The 14,751-nt window shown below is 40.9% G+C and overlaps 1 protein-coding gene across 5 annotated transcripts in view; it reads right to left on the reverse strand.

Moving 5' to 3' along the window:
• The window catches only part of GNAL (G protein subunit alpha L), a 183,618-nt gene that overhangs the window by 477 nt on the left and 168,390 nt on the right, over positions 1–14,751 (reverse strand). For all 5 annotated transcript variants that reach the window (XM_069004403.1, XM_069004405.1, XM_069004406.1 and 2 more), the window contains 6 exons: positions 10,998–11,052; positions 8,483–8,556; positions 7,575–7,633; positions 7,206–7,326; positions 5,823–5,953; positions 3,728–3,795 (listed from right to left, as the gene is read on the reverse strand). In XM_069004403.1, coding sequence (XP_068860504.1) covers positions 3,728–3,795; positions 5,823–5,953; positions 7,206–7,326; positions 7,575–7,633; positions 8,483–8,556; positions 10,998–11,052 — 508 coding nt within the window. The remainder of the gene's footprint in view (positions 1–3,727; positions 3,796–5,822; positions 5,954–7,205; positions 7,327–7,574; positions 7,634–8,482; positions 8,557–10,997; positions 11,053–14,751) is intronic.

Raw genomic sequence — 14,751 nt, forward strand, 5'->3', positions numbered from 1 at the left:
CAAATTTGAAATGAAGATGACAAAACATTATGGACACTGTTACAGGGTCAGTACATGAGTCCTGTGTGGGAGCCACCAAAGCCATCCTCAGCTGCTTCTGCTTCTTGTGTTACTTTCACTTAGAGCACCTATTAAGCCAGCTGAAGGCTCGTTATCATCACTGAGCCCAGAATTTGGCGGAATTATCAACAGAGTGGCTGGGTTCACACAGAGTAATAAAGCATGCACAAATCCAGTAAACATCAGACCATGCAGAATTACATTTTCTCAAGGCTACTGCACAACTTTTTAGGTTCTAACTTAAAGCTGCAGCATCACTTTGCCCATGGTTATCTTGTTAAAATTCCCTGGGATCTTAAAAAATATATTAAAAAAAAAATCTTAATTTTTGTTCTGTATTACTATAGGACAGATAAATAGAAATCCATTCGAGACCATTATCTTGCAGAATATAGATGGAATGGCATGAAAGTAGGAGGTCAGTTTTTAGGAAAGTAATTTTTATAACTATTTTCTAAATTTTACTATAAGTTATGCTGGCTTAACAACAAAAGACAGTGTTCTATCTGACTCTGGCTACACTAAATATTTTTAACACAGGATTTATTTTACATGTAGGTTTGATCTTTTAAATACCTGCAGCTACAGATATGCAAAGCTATAGACATTTAGAAGCCATGATTTACATAATTAGATCAACAAGAAATTGCAGATTTTTCCCAGGTAATTTAGGTAATATTAGACATTTAACACTGATTACACAGGGGTGTTCATACACAGTCTAAAAACTATTTTCTTACCATGCTACTCTCAATACCTAGTTCAAGGCTTACCCTCATGAAAATAGTAATAAATGTCTGCTTATGTTTATCATGCACTGATTTCACTCATGTCTATGGCAATAAGCTGCCCACAGTGTTCTGATGACACCCGGTTACATACACATCATGCCAAAGGATGTATTTTCAAAATATTAGGGGGTTGTCTGTTTTTGTCACCAGACAGCTCTTGCAGTCCTCTCATGTGAAGATAAATACAGAATTTTATCCGTTACTTGAAACTTATTTTGAATAGTTGCGTGTTACTCAGCACCAGTTCACAGGGAGAAAAAAAATCCCCTGGGACACTGATGAAAGAACATTTGCTTTCCAGGCAGGAATATTTAATACTGGCATCTCTACACTGCAGGGGTCAGGATGACATGCAAATACGAGGAAGCCTGGTCTGTGTGTTTGAACAGCAGCTCCTTCACCTCCCAGATTCAGGTTTTGTAAAAACCAGCAGGACTGGAACCAGAGGGGTCATGCCACTGTTCTAACAGGGGTCACACTGGGGATGTATTCAAACAAAACATCAGCAGCTGGAGAGCTCTGTGTGCAAAACACCAAAACAGGGCTGGGGAACAGCCTCACCAAGGAGTGAACACACACACTGCCTCCAGGAAGATTCTGGGAGGAGAAAGGATGTGCCTGAGCTGAAGAGCAGAGGAATTCCCACAGGATACATTTCCAGGACCAGGAGATGCCCTTGCCAGCCCAGCCCTGAGGTGCAGGCACTGGCTGGGCTTGGGTGCAGCCATCCCTCCTGCGCTGCTCCCTGACTGAAATCCGACAGATCCCAGCCCTGCTGCCCAACCTCGAGGGGCCACAGCCCCCACACCAACCCTGAAACCATGAGCTGACATCTTTTGCCTTTCTAATCCTCCTGTACTACTGTGTAGCAATACTTATTGGAAACTTGGTCAATTTTAACTTCCTACTAAAATTCCTCAAATTACAGGCTTTAAATTTGCCACAACCATTCCTACAGCCAGGCAGAATTTTAAGGGGTGCAGCACCATAGTGGTTATTGTCACGAACATCCATGGCTTATACAGACCTGCTGCCATGACAAAAATCACAATAAAACATAATAAACCCAAGTTTCTCTGAATCATGCCTGAAAATTTAACAGAGTGGGACAAGGAAAAGGTCATAAATCAAGATACTTTGGAAAGAAAATATGAAGCAAAGCCAAGGCAGACATGGGTAGAAAATACAGGCCTTTTTTTCCTGGCACCTGACTAAGGCCATCAGATCCTTGCTAGTCTGTATTTCTCCTGTGCCCTTTGTCACTCCTTCTCTGAAATCTCAGCCTTCTGTGCCTGACCCCATGGAAGTAGAAGTGACCGTTTCTACTTGGCCTTCTCCCACCTCGCCCTCTCCAGCATGGGCACGTTCCTCAGAGCATGCACAGACTGTTCAGACCCTCTGTGGGAGGGGTCACTTGCAAAGCTCTCAATTCCAACAGCCCAAGAGTTCAAAGCAACTGTTTGGATGACTCCATCCCTCTGTTCCATGACACTGACACACCAAGCACAAAGCCAGGAGACAGACGTGTTGCAGAGGAGACGCTCTCTGCCAAACCTGCAGCAGTTGCAGGGAAATGAGGGAGAAGCTGTTCTGGCCCCACACCTAAACCCCAGGGACCGCCTGGCACCTGGCAGGTGCTGGCCCCAGCCCAAGTTCTTCCCTTGCCCCCAGCACCCACAGGGGTTTCTTATATGGCTGCAGTGCCTATGCCCCCTCCCCACTTCATAGGTGGCCTCCTTCTGTAATGCCAGTGAGTCACGGCACGTAAGGACCTCGCCCTTGATGTGTTTTTTTAAATCATGAAAATAGATAAAGGCAGGGAGTTTCACCCCAATTCCCCCTTAACTCTGATCTCTCAGAGCCGCCCTCCTTCCAGACTGGATACCGTCATCTGCTTCACAGCATCCCAGCATTACCACAGCAGAGATTTATCCTGAAGTGAGTTTTTCTGGTAACTCTTACGTTAACATAGCGCAGTCTGACATTTTTCCTCAGGATCTGGAAGGCTACGGCGGCAAGTGGAAATCCCCAAAGTCTGAATATAGTTAATTACTTCTTACTTGGTGCGTCAACAGCTGTAAATCCTAACAATGCTCGTAAATGCATAATGACTTTAAAATTCTTAATGCAAACGACTCCGTTTGTTATCTCAAACATACACATATATTTTCTACCAGTAGGGCATGATGGATGAGTTTTGGTTCTGGTCTCTGTTACTGCTCTGCACTGTGGAAACAACTCAGAATGAGCGAAGCCACAAGTGATACTGGATTAAACTCCCTGTTTCTGACTGCAGAGCTGGGCTGTGATTGTGTGCCTGACAACTGCTTTCACCTTCAAAATATAAACAGCACCTCTTCAGCTCCAGATACAGAAGAAACCTTAACTGCAAGAAAAATGTGACTAGACAAGGAAGTGTTCTTATGACGCCTCAGTAGGGCCATGATACCAGTCCTAAGATGAGGCAAACCTCCTAACTGGCATACCAGAAATCTTATTTAAGCACAAAATCTGCCTTTTTAATTTTTTTTAATTCCTGCCATCGGCTGACCACTGCTGAAGTCCTTGGAGGAATACAGGATGAAAGTATGAAAGCCTATTTGTTCATGCACGGACTGTACATGACCATTCTAAGCACTAACACTTACTGTGTAACAGTTTGCATGGCAGGTGACTTTATATGAAATGGGCATAAAAATGTGCAAGCACTGATGAAGGTTCTGCAAGATGGGCAGCTGAAAAGAATTAGGGAATTGCCAGACGTTGTCCTCTCCTTCTAGCTTTCTGCAAAACCCCATCAAGTTTTCCCTAAATAAACTCTGCCATCTGTCAGCATTTCCTATGATAGAATCACACATAAGATGAAAATTACTCACTAAAAACTCATCCCGGATGAAGAACTTGGCTCTTGTGACTTTGGGGTCTTCTCCTGCATCTGGTGTTGCTGTTAAATTAAAAACAAATGACATCAGGCACACAAAAAGCAAACAATCACCTACTTGTAACAAAAGATTTAATAAGGAGGAAGTAAGTAGCCCTTCAGTACAGAAATTGAAATGTTAAATATTAGAGGAGATTCCCAGGAGGTAATTCTAAAATGAAGAGTACTGTAAAACCTGACTATGCGTACAACATATTTTAGGAACCTGAAAACTGCTGAAATCATTGCAACAATGTCATTGGTCATATCACAAAAAGGCTTACTCACATCCACAAGTTTGTTCATATAGATATAAAACAAGTGGGAGTTAGGGTTTAGCTTTTGTCAGAAAATATGACTAGAAAAAGCAGCTGAGCTGTTCAGTTTCTGCAGCAGAAAAGAGTCTCCTGAAAAAAAGCTTCTGCAGGCAGGAACGTGGGTTTAAAAATGGTTAGTCCAAAATGACACCTGGAAAAAATGATAGCATTGAAAGATCTTGTGATGTACATATATAAAAAAATATATTTTATTTCCAGGCCCCAAGTCAGCAGAATACTTCAGATATATTGCCCATCAAGGGGTCTTGGACTAAATTCTTGTTGAGCAGGAAACTTCTTGGTCAGTATTAACTGTTTGTTGGCAGCTGAAGTTGTCACTATCTAGGCCATGCAATGACTGTATTTACCCTAAGTGTGAAAAACAATTGGGTGAAGAGATAACCTATTTATTTCCTTTCAGTGTTATCTCTCATCTAAGATACCAAAATCAGATGCTTATAAACATAATATTGTAAAGGGCAGAATTTATCAGAACATGGACATCTATTTTTCATCCATAGTGCTGGGGGTAAAAATAGAGCAGCAGCACAATCAACAGCATATTGGAATTCAGTGCTGCTGCCCTTAAATAATGTCAGCTGAAATTGAAGAATAAGTGAACAACCACAGGTTAAAAATAGAGAGCTGCTTCATGTGTGAATATTCTGGATCACTTTAGATACCCACTGTGAAATCCCTCTGAGAAATACCAAAAGCTACTTTTTTTCTGACAATTGGATTATTATTAAAAAATGCTGAAAATTCACTCAAACTCTGTCTATGTGGTGTATGCTTGAGAAGGGGAAATCTAGGTGATGGAGACAAGATTTCTTCTGAAAGCCCTTAGCATCACAAAACAGATGCCAGATCAACTCAGATTTTAGGACAGTTTATTTATCCTCTGCACCTGAAGCTCAGAATCATACTTGTGAAGTTCCAGACCTCAATGAAGGCTGAAAATAGCTTATCACCATCTTCACCTCTATAACCTAGAATTCTCCTGGTGGTTGGTAGAGAATGAAAGCCTTTTCCAAGAGGTGGCTGCAAGCAGCATGCCAGGGGCATCACTCAGGTAAGGCAGAGGCAAGTGGTCAGAAAGTAAAAGTTCTACCACTTTTGCTAGACAGAGACCTGAGATGTTTGGGAAGCTCTCTGCCTGGTACAAAACTGGCATAATACTAGAGTTTATCTCTGCAGTATGTTACTGTGGTGCAGGAATCATTGCACTTCTTGAAGATAAGAAACTGACTGCTCCATCACCACAGCTCTCCTCCTATCTACTGATGTGGTTTTCCTCCATTAAAGTTCCCTTGATGGTCTACTGGGCTTCACATCAGTATTTCTAAAACTGAAATTTACAGTGTTGGAGGACACAGAATGGCTACAAAATAAGTCTCATGAATCCCCAACAAAGTTCAGCACTGTGGGAGGCCCAGACAGAAGCATCTGGCAAGGGGGAGAGATGTGTGGCTGCTTTGCTCTCCTAGGACTGGTGGTGCCTCCCAAACAGGAAGGCAGGTGCTCTGGAGCCGGAACCCCTTCAGACCCTGCCCACACCGGGGTGCCTGTGAGCTACGTGCTGCTGGCATGCTCCTTACCTGACCAGCAGCTCCTGTGAAGAACAGTGTGTGCTTGTGAATGTGTGTGTGAGAGGCAGAGAGAGAGAGACAGGGAGAGGATCTATGGGCTGGGCCATGCCAGCGGGTCCAATCCCAGTATGGGGAAAAACCTTACCATCCTCAGGTACAGTATAATGCGCGTATTCAGGAAAGTAATCTTCAATTTTTGATTTCCCTGCCAAGACTTTTTCAGCCAGCATGTCCTGTTTATTCAAGAATAAAATGATAGAAATGGTCCGTAACCACCTGTCAAAAACAAACCAAACGTTTGTGTTATCTCTCACATGTTAATCAACAAAAATGTATCATATTGATAGAAAATGTACTGGCTATCCCTGTGTCGACAGTGTGAATAGTGTAGAACATGCTTCAACAGAAAAAGAAAGATGACCTAAATGATTGTTTCAAAAGGTCTTCACCTGTGCTGGTGGGTATATTTCTAGGGTCAGTAAATACATTTATAAAAACTGCAGAGGACATTGCTGAAGGGAGTAGTTTTCAAAATTTTTTTCTAAATTCTCTCTTAGATATCAGGTTGGGAAACTGATGACATTTTCTAGAAGCACCACAGTTCACAACCAGACATTACTGTCTGCTTTATTTGGTTGTGATAAAGTAAAAAAAAAAAAAAAAAAAGCTAGAAGGCTAGGCTAGAAATCTCCCTTCCCTCAGACTGCTCTGTCTAAGCTACTGTTCATCCACACAGATATCCCATCTTTTAGGGTGGTCTGTATGACACCTGATGAATGAAAAGAAAATAATCTCTCTTTTCTTCCCCAATTAATCCATCACTGTGACAATGTGCCTTGGGATGTGCAGTTAACATTCTTCCTTCACTCTACCTTCAATCACTTCTCACTGCAGAGCATCCTCACACGTATGTGGTGAAAAGTTCATTACCTTATTTTGTGCATTGTTTTTATTTGTTCTCTACCAGGAACCCATTTGGGTTGCTATTTGGTTACGTACCTATGGTTTACAGGCACTGTGGCAGAATGGCAATTTAATGGCAATCCCAGTTAGGTTAGATCTGAAGCATTATCCCCCAAGGCAGAGGTACCCTGTGCTCTCAGAGATGACCCTTAGGAGAGCAGCTGTCCACGTAAGGAACAAGCACAGCGAGTTGCTCCTGCCACTGCGTTTGAGGAGATCAAATGTGCCTCAGAGGATCTTAGTCTCAGCCAAGCAGCACAGTGACGCCAGAAGAGGGTCTCCCCTGTGTCCCTTGTAGCAGCCAGCCTGGGTGGCTTGCCCTTTCCAAGCTGTCCCCACGCCCTGCACCATTTCTGGCAGGAGTGGTGAAACGCCGCATGCACTGTCCCTGTGCCATGGCCCCTGCCAGGGAGGGGTGCCACCGTGGGGACACCCTGAGACCTGACCCAACCTGGGTGTTTTCTGAATAAACAATCTGACCCCATAACAAGGGGAGTCCTATTCTGTAAAGAGTTGAACTGTAATTAAACTGGGGAGGGTAGGTGGGAAATGAAGTTTGTTTTACCTATTATTCCAGATACTTTTGAAAAGGTCCAGGGATTCCCGTAGTCTGTTTGTGTTATTGTCTTCCCTTATTACCATGTTGTAGCTGCTGCAAGCCACAACGAAGATGATAGCTGTGACATCTGGGCAGAACACACAAAAGAAAGGCAGAAGGAAAGAAAGGAGAGAGAATAGAACATCTCTGTTAACCCAGCACATACTCTTCAGGGCAACACTGCCATTACTCACCAAACGGCCAAAAATACTAAAAAAAAGTTATCTGTAACACTGGACTCCTGTGCTAGTGAGATACTGTGTGTGGATATGAACACTAGGCTGCTCACACCTCAGAGAGTAAGTTCAAAATAAAATATGGAATGTTTTTACTTACCATTAAAGCACTGGATCCATTTTCTTCTCTCATCTCTCTGGCCACCTACATCAAACATGCTGTTAAAAAGCCATAGGATGTTATATCACTTATGTGCACTAGGAAAAATCACACGAAGCATGCACAGCCCAAGGGTTCAGTTTAAAAATCTGAAAGCCCCAAAGACAGAGGCAGTAAAATATCCCCTGAAGAGGAGAAAGATCTGCTGATGCTGTGCTGCATGTCAGAGACAGCTGCACTGCTCCACCTGCCCCGCTCTGCCAGGAGAAGGCTACTGAACCCATAAAATGAGAAATACACTCTTCAAGGACAAGCATTGGCCTCCCCAGTCCACAGAAGTGCGTATGGCATGTAAGGCTGGACCTACTGTACTATAAACCAGGACAGGTTTCAGGATATTTTGATGCATGGTGGGGAGAGGGCATCTCTATATGGAGGAGGACATGGAGGCAGCTCGGCCCTGTCAGCACTGCCACCTTTCTGGGCAAGAACTTGAAAGAGAAGCCACTCTGACTGTGGGTGTTTTACAGAGACACAGCAAAAAAACCACAGAGCTTGCAGCCCTCTGGAAGAAGGGAGGATTCCCACTGACTTCTGTGAGCTCTCATCCCCAGCGGTATTTTATGATTTTACAGTGCTATACCAATGCACCAGTTTTTACAAGCAGCCACACACAACCCTACTACAGACCACTGTAAATATACATAACTAATAAAAGCTATTTTTTGCAAAGTATGAGGTAATTTTACTAGGACCTATGGAAAGAGAGCTAAAAAGCCAAATCAAACAACTAAAACCCATCCACTCCCACCCTAAGCCTACTATACCATGCATACCTGAGCATAGACATCTGAATGGAGTTGTTAAAAATTAGTATGATATTCATAAACCATTACTAATAGACTTACTGGAAATTTACTTTATCTACTTGAAATCTTGTTTCAAAAATCCCTGATGTCAACACTCTGCATCTTAATAGGTCCTGGAAATAAGAACACAGAAGCTGATTAGTAAGGCTTTTTTTCTAACCCATTTTGTTTTTAAAAGCTTGGAATATTATTTTCCATGAAAAGTCTTAGACGTTTCATTTAATTGAAGTTCAATCAGACCTCTTGGTAAATTGGCATTTGTCTGTACTGACATGGTAGATAAACTTAATCATGATCACTGCATTTGGTTTGTGCACACTCAGAAAGCAAGAGACCCCATCTGTGTTCTCCGTGCTGCCCACTGAAACCTGTTCTTGATGGTCATGCACCTTGGTATGTGATGACGATAATGAATTCTGAAGTTACATAAAACTAAGAAAAATGTCATTCATGTTGTAAAGTCAAGTATTCAAATGTTAGAAAACTCCAGATTTACAGTTGCCCAGGTAACCTTAACTCTGCCCTCTTTTGTACTGAATGAGACAGGAATCCTACCGAAATAATAGCTTGTGACTGAGTAATTAAAGCTCTATTACAGAGCACAAGGGAACAAATTTAGGTTGTACAGAAATGTGGCATTTCTTTCTTATTTTTTAAACTAGGGATACTTTACAACTTAAACAACTTCCTTTCAATAATTAAAAAATAATAATTTCCTCAATTCTCAAGGGGAGTAGGCAAAAGTGATATATGATGCCCCCTTCATGGATGGAAGGAGGCAGCCAGTGGTGCAGAGTGCAGGCACAGCTTGACTTTTCTCCCCTACCCTACCATCTACTGCTTCTGGTAGCCAAGGCAAACCATGGCTGCTTTGGCAGCTGCATGCACTCAGCTGAAGGCCACTTACTTAATACTTTCAGTTATTTTATATGTTTATGTTTATTTTATATGTTTATATTTATTTTTTATGTTTATATGTTTATATTTTCTGTCACTTGCTGACATTTATTTGTTATGGTGCACAAAAACCCCCAAAAACCAGAAAGCAAGGGAAGAGAGGAAATTAGTGATGTTTACCAGTTAATTCAGCAAGGCAAATGATACAGCATAACAGGACAAAAACAAAAGCAAAAGAGAATCCCCCCCTCAGAGCAAAAGTTTTCCACCTGCCAAATACCAAGGGCCTTTTCTGGTCTTTCAAGACATTTCTTCTCAAAGGAAGTACCAGGAAAAATTTCTAGGTGATGAAAGACTACTTCAGGTAGAGAAAGGCCTCCCAGGAACAAACAGGCCAACACTAATGTAAACAATGAAAGCAAAAATGAGGCTTTTCTTCACTGACTTCTCTCTCTAGGTGAGTGATATCAATGCTAAAACCATGAGGTCTAGATGGAGCAAATCCCAGTGCTACTGCTTTGGTCTGAAAATGTCCTGAGTGCTTGAATAATTGATCCTATACTGGGTCGACTATAGGACACTCTTGTGGATAGGGACCTGAACTAGGTCTGAAGGAACAGGCTCTGCTCTGCATGTTTCCTTGGGTGATCTCTGGCAAGTCACTTAATTTCTCTGAATTTCAGCCCCTGACTGCACGGTGAGACTTGACAACTCTGTTTTTTTTAAGGGCATCTACATGTTACATGCCTTGCATGGTTAGACTGAATTATCCAGTGCAGGGATTCTCTCCTGCCACCTGTATTTGCAGTTGCTGATGTGGGCCACAGTTTTGGCTGAGACTGCTAGATGACAGTGGCATAGCAGCACTGAAAAATAACAACTTCAGAATGTTTGCTGAAGAGACATCAAAGGAAACCACACAGCCTGAGCTCAGGGAAGGCAGCTGAGGCCAGGCAACGCGATGAAGCCCCTTCTTACTTCAAGGCTGCCCCAGTTCAGCCTTAACATGAATGTGTTTGTCACTAGAGCACTCCATCAAGATGTGTCACAGCATCTGGGAAAAAAATGTACTGTCCTGCAAATAAGGCTTAAATAGAAACTCTGCTGCCCACAGGAGATGGGCACAGGCTGCAAAGAATGGATCTGCACACCTGCAGACAAGTCTGCAAGTTCTGCTGCCGCCACTGGTGCTCTCCCCTGAATCTGGACAACAGATCCACTGCAAGCTTTTGCCTCTGAAGAATCCTTCTGATAGACATGGGAAGTCTCTCGCTGGGATCACCTCCATGACTGAAATAAAGCATTACTTCTGTGTAGCAAAGGCTGGTGAGGGAAGCCATAAGCTTCTATGTTTCTGCCTTCTGATCTTTGTTCCATTCACCCTTTTTTGTGGGACACAGAACAGGAAGAGGAAGCAAGAAGACAAAATTGATGTATTACAGGAATCACCGACCCACATATGACAACAGTAGAAGACAAGTTTGCACCACCAAAAATCCTCTTCTTCTTTAATATCCCTTACTTAAACTGCTAGACCGTATTTTGGTATTCTGCCATATGCCTTATTTCAGCTGCAGTAAAGACTAAAATAAATTACACAGACAATCCAGATGAATGGGAGTCTTGGTTCAGACCCTGCCCCATTATTTTTACTAACCTGATCTGTGGGTGTGTAGTCATCCATGCTGACGCTGTCAATTCTTTCTAAAAAGCTAGAAGAAAAATAAACATGCACTTAGATATGTAAAATATTGTCTAGTAGAAGACATTTCACTACCTTTTCTAGTTTACACTCCTGCTAAGAAGTAAAACACAACTTGAATAGTAAAGTTACAAGCCTGATGATTTCCTTATATTGCTGCAGGTTACATTTTACAAGGCAAACAAACATATTACCCAGACTTTGTTTCAATATAGCACTTTTAAAAGTTACCATTACTCAGTGCTCACAAGTGGTTCAAAATGCAGTTAAAATGTTACAATTTTGGGAGGTCCACCAAAAAATACTACGACTAACCATAGATCTTAACATCATATGGTTGTTAAGACTTAAAAAAGATTTTGGAATTTAATAAAGAAAATGTGGCAAAGGGGTGTCTTTATTGAGCATAATGCTGATCAAGTATAATGTTATGTTAATTATGGTCTCAATAATGTTAGCAGAATTGCTTGTTGGTATGTACAAAAAGTTTTGGACTGACTTGCTGCCCTCCAACACTGCAACTAAAGCACAAAAAGTGGAAGTTAATGAATCTGATTCTTTATGTCACCAAAACTCAGTGAGATGCACAGAGTGAAGGAAGGACTTACAGCTGCAGGGAAGGGCAAGAGAAAAGAGAACCAGAAAAACAGGGGGGAACTACATTCTATGATTACTTATTAAAGATTTTTAAAGCTTTAATTCTTTCCTAATACGTGTTAGAATGGCAGCACTTAAGGACATAAAAAAGTGATTTTATATTTATTGCTAAAAGAGGCAGGTTCTCCTCTCTCACTTCCACCCATTTCTTAGATCTGGCTCATTTTCCCCAGACTGCCTGTATGACTTAGAAGCTTTCTTGAATTTCTACATTTTTATTTGGTATTTGGCAGTGAATATCCCATTGGCTGACACATCCCACTACAGTATTATCAAAAGGCATGTTTTCCTCAATTTTACTTGACTGTGCATGTGGAACACATGTTCCACTTAATTGCACTGGGAAAGAAAAAAAAAAAAACCAGTGAACTCTTGACTTAAAATATAACTCACTGTTAACACAGGGGTCACACACACTGACCAGTTGAAAAAATAGCCCCCTAAAAGCTGTTTGTAATTCTCATAGCAGTTTCCCACGGATATGAACTGAAAGGAAAAGAAAATACACTGCATATGTATTTACTTACAATATTTTCCCTTTTCGAACCTCCACTGTTACAGCAGGGAAACAAAATGCAGTATCTACAGTTAGAATATCCAGCTTTTCTTTCTGGATGATCAAGGTGTGATGGCTAAGCACAGGGTTTTTAAAAAAAATCACTGTTAGGCACCACCCAATGGGTGCCTGATAGCAAAACTATACGGGAGAAACTTTAAAGAAAAAGCATCTTTTCACAAATCCTCCATCCTTGCCAAAAGCCCTATAAATTTATATAAGAATATAAAAGTATATTTCTATAGGAAGCTACAGTCACCATGGGAAAGCAGTTGTATTCAGGCTGAACCTTTTGGTCAGATGATTTTCATCACCTTGAGAACCTTGACTGCGCAAAGTTTAACTTCAGTTATCCCCACAGTTCATGCAGACACCAGAGCAGAGCGATGCATTTTTCAGTGCCAACCTACTACCAGCAGAACTCTCATCTCATGCTTGAAGCAAAGGACATGAAACAAGAAGGCAAAAAAGCCCAAATCCAAAATGCCTCCAGGCTGAAATGTCCTGATCACAGGGTAATTTTCCTTAACATGGCTGTTCTTCTAAGTCTGCTCCAAAGTACGGACTATGGCTGACACAGAAAGGGATCTACTTAAAAAGTGTTGATTGAAGTCAGTGTTTGTGCACAAATACAACACCACCACAAACCCTGCCAGACACACAGTGAATTGGCTTTTTTTGCAGAAACATTTCTTGTGAAGTTGGTGTATAAATCAGAGACAGTACATCTCCGATGTCTACAATACCAGGACCATTTTGGCAGAATTTATCCAAAATGGTTAAACACAGTATTTAGTGCTAACTCACACCTTTCTCACAAGTGCTATACAAGTGCTCAAGGGAGGTTTTTGGTTGTTAGCACTTGCATGTTTCCAACAGGCAAATTATGGTAAGGAACAGAGGAAGTTCCTTAGTAACTGAATTACAGAAGTAATGCAGTTACACGACACACAATCCATGACAGGTTGGGAAAGAGCTAAATCTTCTAATTAGATGTCCTACCTATCAGCTGAAATCATCTTCCACTTCGTCCCAGCAGAAGGACCAGTTTTGAATACCCTGAACTGCAACGCTACAGCTAAGAGAGAGCCAGCTCTGACCAACATCATGGGCTTAAAAAATAACATTTGACACGGCAGCTGTACCATTAAATGCTCGTAAGGTTGCTGTCTGCATGTAAGCCGTATTAAAATAAATGCAATGATTTACAAGGTTTACCTGCCACCTTGCTGTAACAAGCTGGAATATCACTAGCATCCAATAAATCCACATGCAGCTACTATTAAGATTAGGATAAATTTTGTAGCTTTATAGAAAATTAACCTTTCCAGTGTGTGATGGAAAGGCTTCCTAAGACTTCTGCAACTACATCGCTAAGTGTGCAATGAGATTTCTAAGACAGCGAAACAGAGACAGCTACACTCTTACCTTTTCAAAAGAAAATCAGTTCTTGAATATCCTTCATATGAACTCCTTACTTGGCTAATTAGCACAGCACCAAAAAATAGTTCTGACAGGCAAATGTACACACTAGGTACAAGTAATGGATTCCAGATAAGATAAGGAGTCAGTACTGCCTCATTTCTAAACACACTAACTTCATTCTCAGTACTGCATTAAAATGGAAAAACTGAAATTACTTTTCTAAACTGCTTTCCAGAGAACGTTAACTTCACCTAATCCTAGCTATCTTGAACAATTATGTTCTGACAAAACATAAATTATTTTATACATATATAGATATTTACAGATCAGCAAATTTTGAGTCTGCATGACTGAAATTTCAATTTAAAGAGCTTAAAGTACAAAAAGATCTCTCAACTGTGGTAACACTCATGTCTCAAAGAATCAGTGTGAGGAAAACATATTAACAGAAGAATGAATAAAAATGGACACCAAGTATCACTTACTCTCTTTTTAGATCCTGTTTTTTTCAGCTCAGGGATAAAATTATTTTCACAGAATCATGCCTTTTTACAATACTGACAGGTATTCTATTTATGTAGCTTCTATAGAAACCCATACTCAGGATTTATGTTAAATTATGCAGTGACTGCTTTGCATGCATGTGCAACGAACTTCAAACTCACACATTCAATTCAACTGTGAATAAAACAATAACATGATACAATATTTATATTTCTATTTCACAGTTGTGGTTTTACTTATAAAGGATTCAGTCAGATAACTAGTATGGCATTTAGGTTCTTCTTAATTTTACAGTAGAGTGTTTTACATTTCCTTACACAGAGCAGCAGAAACTACCCTTTTCTTGAGAAATTAATTAGGCAAGGTATTGGAAGGAAGGTCTCCTCTGCTCTGTTTGGAAATGCAGTGGTTTGGTTTGGCAACAAATTAAAGCAAAGTAAAATGGACTGATAAAGTTAAAAAAAATCATGAGCTACTGACATTATTATATCTATTATTAAGCTGATCTGTAGTTTTATAAATATCTTCAGTGAGTTTCCTAGGAAACTCAGCTGACACTTAGTTTGA

The sequence above is a fragment of the Aphelocoma coerulescens genome, chromosome 2, assembly GCF_041296385.1.
Source record: "Aphelocoma coerulescens isolate FSJ_1873_10779 chromosome 2, UR_Acoe_1.0, whole genome shotgun sequence".
NCBI lineage: Eukaryota > Metazoa > Chordata > Aves > Passeriformes > Corvidae > Aphelocoma > Aphelocoma coerulescens.